Raw genomic sequence first — 16,861 nt, 5'->3', positions numbered from 1 at the left:
CAGAACGCGCGACGACGCGTCTTCGCGACTTGGACCTGCCACTCCAGCCAACCCACTCCGGACTCCCCCCCATCCCCACATCCCATCGTGGACGGCGTCATCCACCCTTGTGGCGCTGTGCCAGCGTTATCATCCATACCTCACTCCATTGCCTCCTCTCCAGCCTGCACCATGGCCGACAACGCTCCACCGCTCGAGTCCACACCGCGCAAGCGGCCTGCTCCAGACGATGCGGAATCGCATGATAGCGCCAGCTCCTTGTCAACCCCAAAGACGATCGAATCACCCGAGTCTACCCGTGCCTCGAATGCGGGTGAACCCAGACAAGCCTCTCCGTCTCCAAGCATCACAGGCTCCGCGACTGATTCACACCCTGCTGTCAATGGTCCCCAGACTTCTACCCCAAGCTCTCACAAGGCAAAGCGGCGGAAGCTCACACCGTTTGAGCAGCAGCAGAAGCGTTTGGAAGAAGAAGCGAAGAAAAGGGCCAAGGACGAAAAGAAGGCCGAGAAGGAGGCTGAAAAAGAGGCAAAGGATAGAGCAAAGCAGGAAAAGAAAGCCCAAAGTGATGCCAAGAAGAGGGAGAAGGATGCAGAGAGACAGAAGAAAGACTTGGAGAAACAGAAGAAGGAAGAGGAGCAGGCTAAGAAAGCTCGGGTAAGGCCCACCTCAATTATATGGAGGCTCTACTGACTAATTTCCAGGCACAAATGAAAATCGACTTCCTATTCAAATCAAAGCCAACCACTACCTCACCCACGACGTCCGCTTCTGCGGCACAGGAAAAGCCAAGCCCATCATCACAGCGACTTCAAAGTCATCAAGACCCTTCAGCAGTGTCCACGCCAGCCAAACCGACTCTATCCGACTACGATAAGACCTTTTTGTCCTACAGTTTGCCATCTCACACGACCATTGCCCCTGAGAACCACTTCTATGCTGACCTGCCAGAATCAGCATTAGAAAGTGCAAAGGCACGACTTGATGCTATAGTGTCTGGAGAATCTGAGACGCGGCGCACGATTCTTTCAGCAGTCGAGAAGCATGACTTTTCAAACTTGTTGCAGGTTCCTGAGGCTTTTCGGGAGACGAGAGGATTCCTCTACCCCTCGGTGAAGGAGCTTGTGGGACAACTCAGCGGCATATCGAGCGAGGTAGTCGACTTGACAGGAGACGTTTCAGAAGATGCATCCCGCGATGCCCTCGAGAAGCTCAAGGCCATACCCATGAAGTTTTTGCGATTCTGGGAAGATATCCGACCTCCTTACTGCGGAACCTTCACCAGGGTGCAATCCAAGGACCAAGCGCGCAAGTTGGCCCTTAATCCGTCTTCTAAATCCTTACCTGAGGTCAACTACGACTATGACTCGGAAGCAGAGTGGGAAGACCCCGGCGAAGGCGAGGATTTGGATGTAGAAGATGAGGATGACATTGAGAGCGAGTCTGGAGATGATATGGAAGGTTTCCTGGTCGATGACGACGACCCAGCGCAGAACAAACGACGTCTAATCACTGGTGATCTGGAGCCCGTGTGCAGCGGTCTTTGCTGGGAAACCAACAAGGGCTCACTGCGAAAGGCAGATGGGTCTGTTGAAACATTCCAAGGCTGGTCTGACTACAAGATGGGAGTCTTGCTTGGTAAGTTGATTCTTTTCCTTACTGCGATGTCGCTAACGCCGATCCAGAGCCACAACCGGCAAGCATTGATCCCTTTTCCACTGCTTACTGGAAGTCCGATCCTGTCCCTCTTCCTTCCGTACAAGTTTCTCGAGACGGCTTCGGCACCATGAATCCCCCAAGACTGCCACTTCATCCACGTCCCGATGGCAACACGAATGGAACTCACGCACAGTCTGCTTCAGCCAGCAGTGTGCCGAAACCTCCAAAACGCACAGTCCCTCATGGAGTGCTGGCCGAGTTCAAGGCAGCTATTGACGGCAGTGATCTTACCAAGCTCGGTTTGATCGAAGCGCTCAAGAAACAGTATGTGCTTCCATCATTGTCAAAGACATATGCTAATCGAATAGATTCCCCAAAATTCCAAAGGATGCGATCTCAAACACCTTGCCCTTAGTCGCGGTCCGTGTCGGTGCGAAGGCCAGCGACAAACGATGGGCTTTGCTGGACTCGACTTGAATGGAGTCCGCCTGGCATTTCAAAAGAATCGATCATCGCTTAAAAGAGCCTCGACCTGTACTCTACTAGCACACAGGACATGAGTCGTTCCATTATCCCGCTATAAACAGGCTAACCGAGTGTAAACACTTCACACCAACATGTACCACTGCCGCGATTTCAGAGGAAACGTTCCTGCATCAAGATTGACGGGACATTGATATTTCCATGGCTTCGTGGGAAGACATGGCGTTTGCTCATCCGGAAGAGGAACGGCAGTTGCATGGGAGAACTGAGCGGATGATGTGCATATTTAGAGTTCGGCTGGCACAACGAGGTCTGCACCATGTGCGGAGGATGGCTTCTAGTAAGACAAGCGACATATGAACTGCTTTAGCTGCATGATACTAGTGATGACTTTGGTCTTTCAGAAAGGGGGGTGCAGATTTTCAGAAAGCATTCCAGCCGCATGCTTGGTGCTTGATCCGAGTCATTTGCGTTCGGTGTCGCGTCTGCTCCGCGGGTCGGCGCGTAGGTTGTGAGAGACCCCAGTCAATGCTCTATTTGAAAACCAACCGACCGTGCCCGTTCAAAAATTGGCTTTGGCCACCAACGCGCTTCTGACAGTCGGATGCGGCCTCCTGAGCGCATCTCTTGGTGGTGGCTCTCGCTTGTGACATCATCCGAACACTTCTTCCGACTCAACGCCGACTTTTAACCTCCACAACAACAACACACATTGCGGCGCATGGTGAGCATCTCAGCGGTGACAAAGGAAGCATTGGCTTCCGATGTCACTCCTCCAGCCCAATCGGGCTCGTCCTCTTCCTTTGTTGAAGTATTGGCCTCGATCGCTTTGATTTGGTATCTGGCCGTGGTCATTGTGTGCACGGTGGGCTACACGCAGCTGTAAGCACCACGGCTCCCGCGTGATTACCGCAACTGACTCTGCTCGCAGGAGAAGATGGTACTCCTCAGTTCCCTCCCCAGCCTTCTCCAGCACGTCGTTGCCTGATGCCGAAGTTCCGCACGTCACCGTCATTCGACCCGTCAAAGGGCTTGAGCCCAGTCTCTTCGAATGCCTCGCCGCGACCTTCCACCAAACCTATCCCCGGGAAAAGTTGACGATATTCTTTTGCGTATCCTCGCGCGATGACCCGGCGTATCCGACTCTGGTCCGCTTGGTTGACCAATTTCCTGCCTTTGACGCGCACGTTCTGGTCGAAACCGATGATCCTTACCTCCAGGATGATGGCACCGGCGGGGCCAATCTTGGTCCCAATCCAAAGATTCGCAACATGAGCAGAGCATACCGCGAAGCCAAGGGAGATATAGTTTGGATTTTGGATTGCAACGTTTGGGTCGCAAAAGGCGTTTGCGGGCGGATGGTCGACACGCTTTGCGGCTTTGGCGGGAAAAAGAAGAACAAATTCGTTCACCAGCTGCCTCTGGTCGTCGACACTGACGCTTCTGCGTACTGCGAGGAAGCGCAAGGTCTGCTTGGCTCCAGAGCCAATGGACAAGCCCACGCAGCATTTGGGGAGTTGGCAGCTCATTCCCGCGATTCTGCTCCGTGGAGATCTCGGCTTTGGCGTGTTGGTGGTGGAAGGCTTGAGGAGCTCTTCATGTCTTCCTCACACGCCAAATTCTACACGGCCATCAACACTGTTCTGCTCGCCCCTTGCATTGTTGGCAAATCCAACATGTTTCGACGCTCGCACCTCAACTCCCTGACTGGCCCCTTTCCCGAGCAACCTGAGGGCATCAACTTCTTCTCTTATAATATTTGCGAGGATCACCTGATTGGCGACCGGCTTTGGAAGAAGAAGATACCCGAAGAGCACGTCGGTGAGAAGTGGGGCAAGCATGCCATGGTGTTTGGTGACCTGGTCATTCAGCCCATGGCCGGCATGAGCGTCGGCGAATACATTGCGCGTCGAGTGAGATGGCTGCGGGTACGCAAATTTACTGTACTTGCCGCGACGTTGGTGGAGCCAGGCACCGAAGCCTTTCTGTGTTCGCTGTACGGCGCTTTTGCCGTCACAACCTTGCCATTTTTCCGCGACACGCTGGGTATCCCACAGACATGGACCGCGTTTTGGACGTTTTGGATCCTCAATGTTGCCGTCTGGTGTACAATCGATTGGACGCTGTACCGCAAGCTGCATTCGGGGGCAACGCTCGACGTCGACGAGAACACGCCGGTTTTTGCAAGGCCTCATAAGACTGCAAACGGCACGCGGAGACCCTTCTGGCAGTGGTTCATGGCATGGCTGGGCAGAGAAAGCCTCGCGTGGCCCATCTGGGCTTGGGCTGTGTTTTGCGGCATGACTGTGTCTTGGCGAGGCAAGAAATTCTGGGTTGGCATGAACATGAAGGTTCGTGAGATCAAAGGCAAAGATGGGGCAGGGTCTAATGGTAGGACGACGCAAAACGGAAGTGGGAATGGCTCGCCGCGAAAGAAGGTCAGGAGTGACTAGACCAATACAGACAGGTAAATAGGTTTTTCAGGGTTGAACGCGGCATCGATCATCAAATGAAGCCTTTGGAGGGTAATCATGTTACTGACGCTATCAGTGATTCTACAATCAAAGAGTTGATTGGCCAAACAGTTGTCCGACCTCAAGATTGGGACCTCGCTTTGCAGTGCATCAATGCCAGAATACGAAACCTTCCAAGGCTCGGCGCCAAAGGACGTGGCACACACAAAACAAAAGTTAGGTACGCGGTAAGCGAGCGCAGACTAGGAGCATTCCAACACGCGACCAGACAGCAATAAGGAGCATTCAAAGCCTAGCTCGCGAAACCCCATCCTTGTGTGTGCCACGTCGTTTGGCATCGAGCCTTGTTCCGTGCCAATCTGGCGCTGGCGCGAGAAGCCACGAGGTCAGCCACCGATACCCTTCTTGTGCCAGCCCTACCTACAAGAGGCAGAGTAGCGACGACACTTCTGGGCCCTCTGAAGAGGTCTGGAATTTCCTCGCCTCCTATTTCAAACCTTGGTTCATCAACGTCGAGAAACTTGTTTAATCATTTCGATTGTGCTTGGAAATTACTTCTGCCACTGCTTCACTTCGGACACGCAGAATCTGGAAATATCCATCTCTTAGGACTTCCTCGTGATTAAATCACCATCATCAGCAAAACAATCAAACGCAATGGCTCTTGTTACTCGGGATGAAACTGTGAGTCAACGAAAATAGAAGTGGATTCCCACAAGTCTAATGTCTTCGCAGCCAGCATTCATCGACATCCCTCTGGCGATCGGAGAACGAGTTATCCTGGAGCTCCGCTATGCACTTATTCGAAGAAATCGTCGCGTCGAAGCTGACTCTTTGCGTTTCAAGGTTTTGATGCGCCCTTCCCACCGTCCCTTGCTCAGCGGCGTGATCCTACTGCGTAGCGCCTCTGACGAATATCAAATGGTTCAGAAGCTCTGGCTCTCCCTGGTCGACGAAGAACGCCCCTTACGTGGCGCTGGATGTCTGATTAGACAAGTTTGCCGGGGACACCATTACAATTTCATCATGAGCTTCGAGCCTCCTGCGTACGGCATCGATCCAAAGGCCCTTTCATTCTGGCCCGGCTACAGTAGCCTCGCGAGAATAAGCCTGAGGCTCCATGTCGAGGGCAGATGGGCGAAAACTCTCCTGGTCACTAACACATCAACCAAGCGTCCGGCCGAATCTACTGGAAACTTGACGACAGAGAAGAAGAGGAAAGTCATTGATGGCACATCATCTACCAACGCCGTTGAAGCCACGACGTCCACGGTGGCCATCAAGCGCGAAGACGGGCCAAACGAGCAGACCACAGAAACACCAGCACACCTCGCTTGGAAGGAGTCTGAGCAGAGACGAGGCTTCGACGTCAGCTTTCAGGCCTTCGGAAGCATCAGAAACTTCCTCTGAGCAGAGAATGGATGTTTCAAGGGACGCATGCATGTGGCAAGGATGAGTCTACGGACAAATTTTCTCAGGCTTCCTGTTTCACTGATCAGGGTGCTGCGTGGTGGGGAGATGCTTGGCGCGTGGACGGTGTCAGAGCTAGTGAGGGATGCGGTCGGTGTGTGAGTGACGGACTGCTTGACTGGAACAATGGGTGGAGAAAGAAACGAAACTCGGTATGGAAAAACGCTCGCCGAACTCAGTTGTGATGGCGGAAGACTACTTCTTAGGCGTAGCTGTGGCCGCGAACGACCGCTCCCTAGGTGCGGCTGGGACGGCGGACGACTGCTCCCTAGAGGATGATGTCTCGTTTCTTTTTACGCCCATCGTGCTGGTGCTGGAATGCTCCTTGGTTCTGTGAAATCATTGAGTTGGGGTTGCGGAGGCGGAGGCACAGGCCAAATTCAAACTGACCTAAACCGGCACTGAATTTACGTGGAAAAGGGAGATTCACTCCGAGCAGTGTGTATGTTCAAACCTCTTTATTCTTGATACCGGATGTTGACGACTACTTGGTGCGAAAAGCACTCATGATTACAGAAGCCAGGGGATGCAATCCAAAGTTGAAGAGACAGGCCCAATCCATCGACGCCCATTCCCCTCAAGAAGCCGGCTTAAAGTTTCTGATACGCACAAAAGTGTCGTATTCGACGTATCCCCCACCATTGCAAGACTTGCAAAACTCGGTATAGTCCTTGATAGTCTCCATCACCTCGTCCTTGTTGGCTTCAGTGAAAGAGATTGATTTCTTGGTGCCAGCGACGTCGATTGCTGCTGTGTAGGAGACTTTGATTTGGGGCCCTGCTGGAGGAGACTCTTCCTGCTTCGCGAGGCTGGCAAAGGGTAGTCGAGGCGCCGGGCGCGAGGGAGGCTCGATGTTCTTGCTGGGCTGGATATCCTGAAGTCCCTGTCCCTTCGGCTGGTGGTCGTTGGGGGACTTCTCCTTCTTGACGGGATGGACGGGTGCCACCAGACGAGGCGGTGGCTGGGACCACGAGGGAGGTGGCATGGTATGCTTGCCCGGCAGGATTTTCGACAATGCCTTCGGCTGGTCGCCGCCGGACTCCTCCTTTTTGGTGGGATTGCGAGATCCCAGATTAAGCGGCGAGGGGGAGCGAGGCACGTTTTGGCCAGGCAAGTCGGGCACGGGTGGGATGTGCTCAAAGATCATTGAAGAGTCGATCTGAGGAGCACACGGCGATGGACCATGGTAGCTCCTCATCGCAGCTTGGGCGTGGGTCTCCGGGTCGTAGGCCTCCTCGTCACTGAGGTTGAAGGGCTGCGAGCGGTCTCCGTTCTTGAAGGCGCGGTAGACGAGAGTGCCGCGTTCCCGGATGCTGGGTTCGAGCATTGTTGCTGTTCTCCAAGTCTTGAGGATCCGATGGAAAGTGCTTGATGTGTTGCGCACGATTATCGCGTTTGGGTGACACAAATTAACGGTACTTTGGAGCCAATTCGCTGCTACGAGATGATTCGCTCGTTTGAGAGAACATATGGCGCTGTTGATGACACTCCTGTTGAGCTCGAGTTCGGCATGTGTAAAGGATAACATGGGCTGGCCAAAAGTAAGGCAGTACTCTTGTTACTGATGGTAAATGCTTACATGAAATTGATCTTTGTTAGATTCGCACATATTGACTGGTTGGTTGGTGACAGAAGGGGCGATTTTATTCAGATGTGTTTTGTGAAGAGAGTGCATAAGCGGAAGCAGTAAACCCATGACGAAGGAAATGAAGTGAATTAGGGAGGGCCCTCCCCCTTTATATCTATCTCTGCTCAACAAACCACAAAATTAAAGATTACTCCTTGTGATGTGAAGATTTGGGTTGCGCCCAATTCAAAGGAGCCAGAGATTCTCGATCCTATTTCTCAATAGTTACTTTTGGAAGTTGGAACGATTTGAAGTCCCTAACGACGTGCTTGTGGAGCAGTCATGCGTGCGTCGACTGCGGAAGAAAGGGGGCATGTGCTCGGATTTGAGTGAGAGTCCCACTGCTTGACTACCAAACTTCAACCCATGGATGGGACAAAAGTCGAAATATTTCTGCCGCATTCTGAGGAACACTTTGCACAAGGTCTCGGACTAGCGTTCCGAATTCATAGTTCGGCATGGCAATGGGAAGATGGCAGGAGCGCCCATCGTGGATCGCCACATCAACCGGGGAGTGGAGGTCGATGTGAAGAAGGTGGGTGGTACCAAGTTTGCTGACGATTATCAGCTGCTTTCACTGGCGCACTTGCCTCTTCCCTCTGTGTGGGCTGCGGCCACTTCCTCTGTATTTGGCGATGAAGCAGACTCCACACAACTCCGCAATCGATTCCTCTTCACTCCGCCCCGCTCGACCACACATTCTTTTCCTTTATATCAAGAAAGCCGTTGTCGTGTCTTGAGCCGTGTCCTCTCGGAAGCATTGACAAGCGACACTCACCGCGTCCCCCGTCTCGCCACCAGCCATTCTTTTCCAATCTCAAGAGCGAGATGATCTTGTATACAAAGCAGGAGCCTTCGACACGCCACCAGCAACATTGATTTCATGCGACCAAACGACGCAAAAGTGTGAGAAAGGCATGAGAATCGGTGATCTTGTTTTCAAGTATAGGGTTCAGCTAATACTTGTTCCAACATACTCTAGCAAGCACCTTTAGTCACCCGTCTCCATCCATGTCGTCTCAAACTGTAGACTGCTCATTCTCAGCGGCTATCGAGGACCAGAGACCGCCGCAGTTGGTGGACTATGCGTTCAATTTGAACGGCTGGGCCGTCAAGATCCCGGACGGCGTGCCGAAAACCGACGTGACAATTCTATACGCGTACAGCCCGACCCAGGTAAAATGGGAAATCGAAGTTCGAAAGGCTCAGGCTCGCGACGAAGAAGTAATACGCGAGACCTTGGACTTGACCCCGCAAGAGCTCTCCACCAATGAAGATGAGGTTGGCCCTCAAAAATTTCTTCTGGTTGGCATGACTTTTCCGAATCTCCCTAAACGATTCGCCAAGCTGCCTGTGATACGCACAGGACCCCGCAGCGTGGGCCACGAGCTCAGAAATGGTGGAATAATCGGGCCAGACGATTCCAAAGTCCCGGTCTTGGTTGTGACCCCAATAGTGGAGGAGCCGCCCGCATATACCCGGTTCTTCGCTCTCATCAAGCCCTTGGGAGGACTTTGCCACCCGTTCATGGTAACGCAGCATGACATCTTCTACCTGTCAATGTTCCGCGATGGCACCGCCGCCAAGCACTACCGAAGATCGACCTGGAACAAGCTTGTCCAGAGACATTGTTTTCGCCCAACAAGCGGACCCTGGGTGGTCCGATCCGCCGAGAGCAGAGTAAACGTTGACATTCTCGCCAAGTTCCTTGACAACTGTGATGAAGAGTGGGACGAACTCGACTCGGAAATATTCGTACGCAAGTTCCGCGAGAAATGGCCTGACGCGCCATTATTCGACTCCTTTGACGTCGGGACGGTGAAGTATCAGCTTCTCTTCCAGGGTATCACTATTGAGCAGGAGCTGTTCCGGGAGTTCGTCGTCCAAGTGATGGCAAGGGTCAAATACACGAGATCCTTTGGGGCAGACGTTAGCATGGTTGCCCTGCAAGCTATCAGTTTCGTCCGCCTGTGCTTTGGTCCCAGCCCATAGGAGAGGGCGGAGCAGTCGGACGATTTGGAGCCCCAGAACTGACAGCGTCATGGGCGGAGAAATACATTGAGGGGTGCGAAATCGGGGACTACGCTTGGATCGAGTAGAAGAATTGGATCTCGGTCGGTGCAAACAACATTCGTGTAGTGGACAACTGGACTTGAATCGGATGAGCTGCTTTGCAGGAGGAAACCCCGGACCTTGGAATATTTCCATGTTCAATTCAGAGTGATGCGGAAATCGAGAAATTGGAAAGTTCTTGCACCTGCGAAGGACCAACCTTTGCGCCATGCCATGCCATGCTGTAAACCGAGCTCCCGTCTTGTCCCATCTTGATCATGTCCGTCTACAAACCGGCCTCGACGTTTTCCAATACCTTGCCCACGATGCCCTCGAACAGCGGAAACAGCGAGCATGCCGTATACTTTTCAACCAGAGTCCCCGGATCCCTTGTGACATCCTCCTCTTCTGCCTCGACGCTGACGTCGCGCCCGTCGACGACCGTGCCCTTTGGATACACCGGACGCCTCCCCTCTTCAATGAGACACACAAACGCCGGATCAATCGGAACACTGCCCAAAAACGGGACGCCAAACTCAGCCGCCATGACCTGGCCGCCGCCCTTACTAAAGACGTGGGTACACTCGCTGCAATTGGGGCAGACGAAGCCGGCCATATTTTCGACGACGCCGAGGACGCGGACGCCCGTCTTTGCGCAAAAGTTGAGCTCCTTCTTGACGTCGGAGACGGCGACGGCCTGGGGCGTGGTGACGACGACGGCGCCGCGCAGGCGCGCAGCCGTGACGGCGTCCTTGAGCAGCGTCTCGAGCAGCGAGATGTGCTCGTCCGACGTGCCCGGCGGCGTGTCGATGAGCAGGTAGTCCAGCCCCGCCGGCCACAGCACTGACGAGAGGAATTGCCGCACCATGGCTGTCTTTTTGGGGCCCCGCCAGATGACGGCGTCGGTGCGCTGCGCGAGGATGAAGCCGAGGGACATGCAGCCCAGCGCGCCGACGGGGCGCTGCTGCTGTTCGCCTTCGCCTTCTCCTTCTCCTTCTCCTCCTCCTCCTCCTTCTTCTTCTTTTCTTTCGCCGTCGTCATCGGCCGTTTTTGTCGTCGTCGTCGTCGTCGTCGTCGTCGTCGTGTTGCGAGCCACCGAGAGCGTGTGCGCTGGATGTACGGACACGGGCACCATGCCGCCCGGGGCCTGCGTGACTTTTGCACTCTCGACGCCGAAGAAGCGCGGGATGGACGGGCCGGTGAGGTCGATGTCGAGGACGCCGACGCTGTGGCCGCGCAGCGACAGCGTCAGCGCCAGCTGCGTCGTGATGCTCGACTTGCCGACGCCGCCCTTGCCCGACAGCACGAGGACGATGTTTTGGACGTTTTCGAGGCCCATTTTTTTTTTTTTTGGGGGGGGGGGGGGAGTTGGCGGAATTGCGCGAGCAGGTGGAGGGGCGCGGCGCGGCGCGTTCAGTCGGGGAGAGTAGAGGGAGGAGTCGAGCTGCTGGTGAGGCTGGCGCGGTGGTGGATTGGTGGATGTGGTGGTGGCTGCATTGCTCGTTGCGGCGCGCGGTGGTGATGGCAATGACTGATGGCGGGCGGCGGTTGTTGATTTCAAATGCGGGCGGGCGGGCGCCCGACGTCAAGCAGCGGACAGAGAGCGCGCCAAGATTCCGCTCCGCCCTGGTGCTCTCTCCCCGCTCCCGTCTTGCTCTCTCTCATCGCGATCCATCTGACAGCCGACAGGTGTTTTACAAGTTTGTATACAAGTTTCTATAATAGTCTATACAGTGCCCATACATCTCAGCAACTCCATACAAAAAGATTCAAAAAAAGCAGGCGAATACACATCTCCCCTCAAGAAAAACTACCTCAACCGCCAAACACCGTCGCTAACAGGGGCCAGGTATCCACGCACCGACCGAACAGACATTTGCCTTTTCAAAAGGGTCGGCGAGAGCCTCAACCACGACGGACGGCTCTCGAGCCGGCCGCCAGGAGGCATGAAGCCGGCCGCAAGCCCAGTCGCGGGGTCCCTCCTAATGCCGCCCGAACGCAGCTTGCCGCTCCTCTCCTTGGGCAGCTTGGCGAGGTCCTTGTAGATGGCCTGCCAGTTGCCCAGGTACGGGTGGCCGCGGACGCCCTGGGCGCCCTTTTGCATGAGCCCGTGGCCGAGCGTGACGCAGGTGACGCCGCCAACCTCGATGGCGTGCGCGTGCGGCGCGCCATGCTGCGATAGCAGCACCGAGTAGATGTTTGCCGACTGCATCGCCACCGTGTCGGCCACGGCCATCGGGAACACCCAGCTGTGCTCGTGGTAGATTGGGTGGTACGGCGTGATCCAGAGGTCGCCAATCTGGCACATGGTCACGTCGCGCGCGCGCGTTTTGACCACGGAGACGACTTTGCGCGGCCCCACTGGCGTCCAGACGGCCATGCCCGGGCGCAGTTTGCGGACGGGAATGGTGGTGCCGTTGGCGATTTGGACGCGGCAGGAGCCCGCGAAGCAGGGGTTGTCGACGCGGTTGAAGTCGGCCATGGGCGTTTGGGCCGTGGTCTTGTCCGCAGCCGACATGAGCGAGTCTGAACGCGTGCGTCCGTTGTTGGGACGTGACGACTTGGGTCCGGGGAGGCTGTTGAAGCACGAGTCGAGCTCCTCGAGGTACTTGCGGAACATGGGACTCTTTTGCCCATATTTTCCGTCCTTGAACGAAGTGCTGACTTGGTTTCTGTGAGCGTGCAAGAGCGAAGGCACTGAAGTAGATGTCAGTATACGAATTGGCGATGAGATAAAGGTGACTTACAGTAGTGAGCACCCCAAGTTCTAAAATTGAGGTCTCCGGCCAGTGCAGTTCGGATCTGGCCCTTGGGATCGTCGCCATCCAAGTCTTCGAGCAAGCCATCATTAAGCTTGTCCTCAGATTGACCGTCTTTCAGGTCCTTAACAAGCTTTTTGAGCCCGGATTGGGCATTCTGGAGCGCTTCGTGTTGTGCCGCGAAACCATGGCCTTCGGAGGCAGGCAAGGAGGCCAGGAACTCGCAGACCTTGGCGCGAGACAGGTGGAAGCTGATGAGGTCGGACTCGAGAGAAGAGACCTCAGACACCTGTGCCTGTGCGCTGGCAACGTGGCAAACATCACCAGGAGCAGTGTAAACGAGCGTGGCAGAAATGCCAGCATCATCTGCAGCAGTGCCGGACTCGTATTCGACAACGACGTCGCGAGATTGGCCAAACTGGATGTTATTGAGAGAGAGAACAAGTTCGCTATCAGACTTGTGGGAAAGAATTGCGCTCTTCGGCACCTTCAGCTTGAGGCCGCCAGTGGTGCGCAGGGTAAGCTTTGCGCCAGTAGCGAAGGTGGAGTAAAAGTTGGCCACGGCGTGGACGAGCACCGTGCCTGCAGCAGTCAGCATCGTGTTTTCAAGCCTCCGAGAACGAGTGGCTTACCCAGCATGCCAGCGTCGGAAATGAATGCATAGTTCCCACCGCCGACCTCTGCAATCGACTGCAAGACGTCGGACCTAATCTTGTACCCGAATCCAAAAGTGTGGATGGACCTGGGGGCCTTGAGCTGGGCATGGGTTCTCTTGAGCATCGGCTTGAGCTTGGAGACATAGTCAATCTCCGGCTGGCCACGCTGCTTTGGCTCGCCGTCACTCATAAGGTAAAGAGCGGCCGCATTTCCAGAAGCAGGGGCACGGTCAAAGAGGGTGTAAGCGGTGCGAAGGCCAGCCCAAAGGTTGGTCTGTCCAGAAGGCTCGAGCTCTTCGAGCTTGGAGAGCACGGCTTCCTTGTTCGCCTCATCCATAGGCGCAAGAGGTTGCAGTACCTTTCTAAATGTCAGTCATTGACGACAAATACCAAAAAGGGGACTCACATGAGCTTCGTTGCCAAATGCAACTAGACCCAGCCTGTCGTCTTCGTCCATAGTCTCGGCGATCGAGCGGATGGCGTGCTTGACAAGGTCCAAAATGCTAAGACCAGTATCCTGAGAGGAGCCGGGAAGACGAGCCGCGACGGCCATGCTCTGGGAGATGTCAATAGCGAGCACGAGGTCGACAGCATGGCGGTTCAAATTCAAGGGCTTCTCCGGAGGCTGGACTGAGACGACCATGCCCGTCTTGGTCTGGAGAGGATGAATCTGAACCTTGGCCTTTGAATCGCTCTCTGCAAGACATTCCGCAAGGGATTGGGAGGCCCGGGTCTTGGCCCTGTTCAAGGAAGGCCTCTTGGAGCTAAAGGAGCTCCTTGGAGAAAAGGGGTTGGGCTTGGAGTCATCATTCGTAAGGTCGTCTATTCCGCTCTCCGGCTCGAAGAGGTCCTTCTGATCGAAGAAGCCAAAAGTGGGACTCGAAGGGCTCAATGGACAGGGACTCGTGGCTCCAGGAGACATAATGCCAGGGCTCATTGCGCCAGGACTCATGGGAGGCGAGCAAGGAACAGTAAAAGATCGCTGAATCCCTTTGGGTGATTTGGGTTCCTGTTGGAAGGAGTTGGTCCTTTGGAAAGAAGTGTCGATGGAGTTGACTTTTTTGTCGGCCGCGACTCCAGAGTTGTTGTTGCCCAGGCGCTCTTCAAAAACCTTGACTTCCTGTCCTTCTTTGATAGTGGTCATGTTCCTCTGCGCCGATTCCATCACATCTCCCTCGCCATACACGGTCGTGACGCGCATGTTCTGGACCAAGTCTCCTGGGTTGAGGCCTTCGTGCGTGTTCGAGGTAGTGAGCGTCCTGGTCCACTTGAGTGGCTGGTCCTCGGTAATGTTTTCAATCGTTTCCTCGACGTATTTGGCCTGTCTAGGCTCTTCGTAAACAGTCGTGATTGTCGTTGCTTGGCTCATGTTGCCGTTGATTGTCGTGTCGTTGGTCATTTCAATGAAGGAGTACTGGCCAGAAACCTTGCAAGGTCAGTGTCACTGGCATGATGTTGAAAAAAGGTGTTATACCGTAGTTTGTTGAAGGATAGGTCGTAAATCGTAACACTAAATCAAAGGGAACGCAGAGGGCTCATGAACAGCGACGCAAAGAGGCACAGAACTGATGAAGACAGACGCAACAGTGGATGGTTGCTAAGTCGTCAATATCTTGACCAGCGTATCGACGAATTGAACGAGAAGCCAGATAAGGATTTGTTGCAAGTTGGATGAATGTCGTCGGCCTTGTGGGAGTAGCCGCTGAACGAAGAGCGAGGGGCTTAAGTGCTTGTATCGTGGGATTCCCCAGGTCTCCCGCATCGCCCTGGTGGATTCTCCCGAGGCGCTGGCCACTCTTGTTCCTGCCAGCACACGTTCTTTGCGTAGAACCACTTGAGTAATGGCCACGCCAATGGAACCATTGGAAATACGCAAGGCTGGCCTGACCGGTTGCAGTGGGGAACTACAGATCGTTTGGATTTTCAAGGGGGAAGAACATCCTTTGAATGCCAATTTTGGTCCATTTTCTTCCTGTCTCTCGAAAGAACGGGTGTCGATGATTTAGCCAGTCTGAAAAGGCCATCATATACACAAACTTTTGGGACTGCTTTCAATCGTGCTCAAAGATTTCCTTCTCTTCTTGCCAGAAAGCGGTGCAGGGCAGAAGTTGCGGTGGAGGTGGGGACGGGTGTCTGTGCGAAAGCGTTCGGTCGTCACCGTCCCCCACAAAGGCACGGACGTTTCTGTGTTGTGCGCTTGCACGATTCTTTGATGTCTTGATCATCAAGTGCTTCCACGTCCACTGCGTGAATCGCATTCGAAGAGGCTGTCTTTGTAGGAGGCTGGCATGTCTGCTGAGCATGCTGTCTTCGGGCAAGTCTATGGAGGGCCCCCTTTGCGGTGCAAAATGTCGATGGAGAAGCTGCATTTCATGCGGGCCAGACCGCAACTTTGAAGATTACGCGCCGAGTTTCGGACTAAGGAATTCTAACCGCTCTCTTCATCCTCAGGCTTTCTGTTTTCCATGTCAGGCGCTGCGTGTGGCTATTCTGAGACCCTGGATTGGACTCCTGCAGCCGTCTCAGTCAGGAGCCGGTTGATATTGGAGCATGTTCAGCTGATGATGAACATGATAAGACTTGAGGTGCTGTAGGGTTGTTTCTGCTCGGGGTTCGTGCGGCGGGAGTCTCATGTTCGATGCCTGTCCTCTAGGCTTAGCGCTAGTTTCACCCACCTCTTGGAATCCATCCCGTGGAAAAAATTTCGGGTCTCGTATCCAAGAAAAAAAAAAAGAAAAAAAAAAGGGACTCTCAGCTATCGAGGACAGTGAAAGAAGTAATCGACTTTCCTATTCCGAGCATTTTAAGCTTCCGAGTGGGCGAGTTGCGTCATCTGTCACTGGCGTTATGGCGAGCAGAGCACGTCGAACTTCTAGAAGGCTGGTGGGTAGTTCGATGCAGGGTGAGTTCATGCCCGGTAATGACGATGCAAACGCCTGGTCCCAAAGCCAGCGCTGATGCGGTCAGCGACAAACAACGAGATGAGGTGGAAATGCCAGCCGGGAATTTGGAAGCGGTCCCGAACGATTCGGGATGGACCGTACGCAAGCCACACCGAGGCTGGAATGCTTCGGCAATCGCCTGAGATATGAAGAGATGTAAAATGAGGTCGCGAATCTGGCTGGCGCACGAGGAATTTTACGATCTCAGAAAGCATTGGGTCTCAGTAAGCGGGTTCCCCTGACGTCTTTGTGGCCCAAGGGTCCGCGGGAGGTTGGAAGGTTGGTGACCGTGATGAGGTGCAGAGCGGGCCGCTGGGACCGTGCTAGAGAATGCCTCAGGCTGGCTTGTGCGACACCGGTCACTCGCACATGCATTTTGCGAAATCTGAGAACCATATGGCAGTCACGAAAGGACAGATGAGATGTCTGAGAATACGAGCAGGGGTGACATGTCGGGGATTGCAGGCCTCGCCCCGTTCTTGCAACTACAACAACACGGCCCCGGCCGGTGACCCACATACGGCATGGACGCCGTTGCAAGACAAGCCACTCACGATGGCCAGTGAGCGCTACTTGGGCTCACGAAGGAAGAAAGGGGTAGCCGCCGTTGCAGAGGTTAGGTTGACGGTTGCAACCAAATTGCGTGTCGTCGGCGTGGCGCACCGCAGGCACCCAGGGCCAGCAAACAACCTTACTGCCAGCGCAAGTCAATCGAGGATTGTCCGAACTTGTAGGTGAA

General features: G+C 54.5%; 7 protein-coding genes across 7 annotated transcripts; 4 read left to right on the top strand and 3 right to left on the bottom strand.

Annotated features, from left to right (window-relative positions):
- Positions 1-41: 41 nt before the first annotated feature.
- IWZ02DRAFT_40576 (chromatin assembly factor 1 subunit A-domain-containing protein) lies at positions 42-2,216 on the top strand. The gene is made up of 4 exons (XM_066765671.1): positions 42-657; positions 705-1,638; positions 1,686-1,983; positions 2,028-2,216. Exons 1-4 carry the CDS (start codon positions 172-174, stop codon positions 2,134-2,136), a joined length of 1,827 nt encoding a protein of 608 aa, XP_066620881.1. The 5' UTR covers positions 42-171; the 3' UTR covers positions 2,137-2,216.
- A 447-nt stretch (positions 2,217-2,663) lies between these two features.
- On the top strand, positions 2,664-4,934 carry IWZ02DRAFT_40568 (uncharacterized protein). Its single transcript, XM_066765668.1, has 2 exons — positions 2,664-3,024; positions 3,074-4,934. Exons 1-2 carry the CDS (start codon positions 2,864-2,866, stop codon positions 4,593-4,595), a joined length of 1,683 nt encoding a protein of 560 aa, XP_066620880.1. The 5' UTR covers positions 2,664-2,863; the 3' UTR covers positions 4,596-4,934.
- On the top strand, positions 4,935-6,133 carry IWZ02DRAFT_40569 (uncharacterized protein). Its single transcript, XM_066765669.1, has 2 exons — positions 4,935-5,300; positions 5,352-6,133. The coding sequence occupies exons 1-2, from the start codon at positions 5,274-5,276 to the stop codon at positions 6,024-6,026; spliced, it is 702 nt and encodes a 233-aa protein (XP_066620879.1). The 5' UTR covers positions 4,935-5,273; the 3' UTR covers positions 6,027-6,133.
- Positions 6,134-6,663: 530 nt separating this feature from the next.
- On the bottom strand, positions 6,664-7,782 carry IWZ02DRAFT_435073 (uncharacterized protein; the record flags this gene model as incomplete). Its single annotated transcript, XM_066766416.1, has 2 exons — positions 6,664-7,617; positions 7,666-7,782. 2 exons carry the CDS (start codon positions 7,780-7,782, stop codon positions 6,664-6,666), a joined length of 1,071 nt encoding a protein of 356 aa, XP_066620878.1.
- An 867-nt stretch (positions 7,783-8,649) lies between these two features.
- On the top strand, positions 8,650-9,878 carry IWZ02DRAFT_40563 (uncharacterized protein). Its single transcript, XM_066765665.1, has one exon. It carries the CDS (start codon positions 8,725-8,727, stop codon positions 9,703-9,705), a length of 981 nt encoding a protein of 326 aa, XP_066620877.1. The 5' UTR covers positions 8,650-8,724; the 3' UTR covers positions 9,706-9,878.
- IWZ02DRAFT_40564 (P-loop containing nucleoside triphosphate hydrolase protein) lies at positions 9,879-11,304 on the bottom strand. The gene has a single exon (XM_066765666.1). The coding sequence runs from the start codon at positions 11,102-11,104 to the stop codon at positions 10,052-10,054; it is 1,053 nt and encodes a 350-aa protein (XP_066620876.1). The 5' UTR covers positions 11,105-11,304; the 3' UTR covers positions 9,879-10,051.
- Positions 11,305-11,454: 150 nt separating this feature from the next.
- IWZ02DRAFT_457442 (U-box domain-containing protein) lies at positions 11,455-14,607 on the bottom strand. The gene is made up of 4 exons (XM_066767942.1): positions 13,587-14,607; positions 13,157-13,538; positions 12,513-13,106; positions 11,455-12,462 (listed from the first exon to the last, which is right to left on the bottom strand). Exons 1-4 carry the CDS (start codon positions 14,130-14,132, stop codon positions 11,576-11,578), a joined length of 2,409 nt encoding a protein of 802 aa, XP_066620875.1. The 5' UTR covers positions 14,133-14,607; the 3' UTR covers positions 11,455-11,575.
- Positions 14,608-16,861: the final 2,254 nt, after the last annotated feature.

Source organism: Phyllosticta citriasiana (genome assembly GCF_038021145.1).
Source record: "Phyllosticta citriasiana strain CBS 120426 chromosome Unknown IWZ02scaffold_10, whole genome shotgun sequence".
Classification (NCBI taxonomy): domain Eukaryota; kingdom Fungi; phylum Ascomycota; class Dothideomycetes; order Botryosphaeriales; family Phyllostictaceae; genus Phyllosticta; species Phyllosticta citriasiana.
Note: the sequence above shows the minus strand (reverse complement) of the source record. Positions and strands in the feature narration are given on the sequence as shown.

Excerpts from the sequence above, each read along its gene's own strand:
- IWZ02DRAFT_40576 (XM_066765671.1), top strand. The coding sequence starts at position 172 with ATGGCCGACAACGCTCCACCGCTCGAGTCCACACCGCGCAAGCGGCCT. Across the intron at positions 658-704 it reads AGCAGGCTAAGAAAGCTCGG|GCACAAATGAAAATCGACTT; the intron begins GTAAGGCCCACC and ends ACTAATTTCCAG. Across the intron at positions 1,639-1,685 it reads CAAGATGGGAGTCTTGCTTG|AGCCACAACCGGCAAGCATT; the intron begins GTAAGTTGATTC and ends ACGCCGATCCAG.
- IWZ02DRAFT_40568 (XM_066765668.1), top strand. The coding sequence starts at position 2,864 with ATGGTGAGCATCTCAGCGGTGACAAAGGAAGCATTGGCTTCCGATGTC. Across the intron at positions 3,025-3,073 it reads ACGGTGGGCTACACGCAGCT|GAGAAGATGGTACTCCTCAG; the intron begins GTAAGCACCACG and ends CTCTGCTCGCAG.
- IWZ02DRAFT_40569 (XM_066765669.1), top strand. The coding sequence starts at position 5,274 with ATGGCTCTTGTTACTCGGGATGAAACT. Across the intron at positions 5,301-5,351 it reads TTGTTACTCGGGATGAAACT|CCAGCATTCATCGACATCCC; the intron begins GTGAGTCAACGA and ends ATGTCTTCGCAG.
- IWZ02DRAFT_40563 (XM_066765665.1), top strand. The coding sequence starts at position 8,725 with ATGTCGTCTCAAACTGTAGACTGCTCATTCTCAGCGGCTATCGAGGAC.
- IWZ02DRAFT_40564 (XM_066765666.1), bottom strand. The coding sequence starts at position 11,104 with ATGGGCCTCGAAAACGTCCAAAACATCGTCCTCGTGCTGTCGGGCAAG.
- IWZ02DRAFT_457442 (XM_066767942.1), bottom strand. The coding sequence starts at position 14,132 with ATGAGTCCTGGCGCAATGAGCCCTGGCATTATGTCTCCTGGAGCCACG. Across the intron at positions 13,107-13,156 it reads TTCCGACGCTGGCATGCTGG|GCACGGTGCTCGTCCACGCC; the intron begins GTAAGCCACTCG and ends TGACTGCTGCAG. Across the intron at positions 12,463-12,512 it reads AACTTGGGGTGCTCACTACT|TGCCTTCGCTCTTGCACGCT; the intron begins GTAAGTCACCTT and ends CATCTACTTCAG.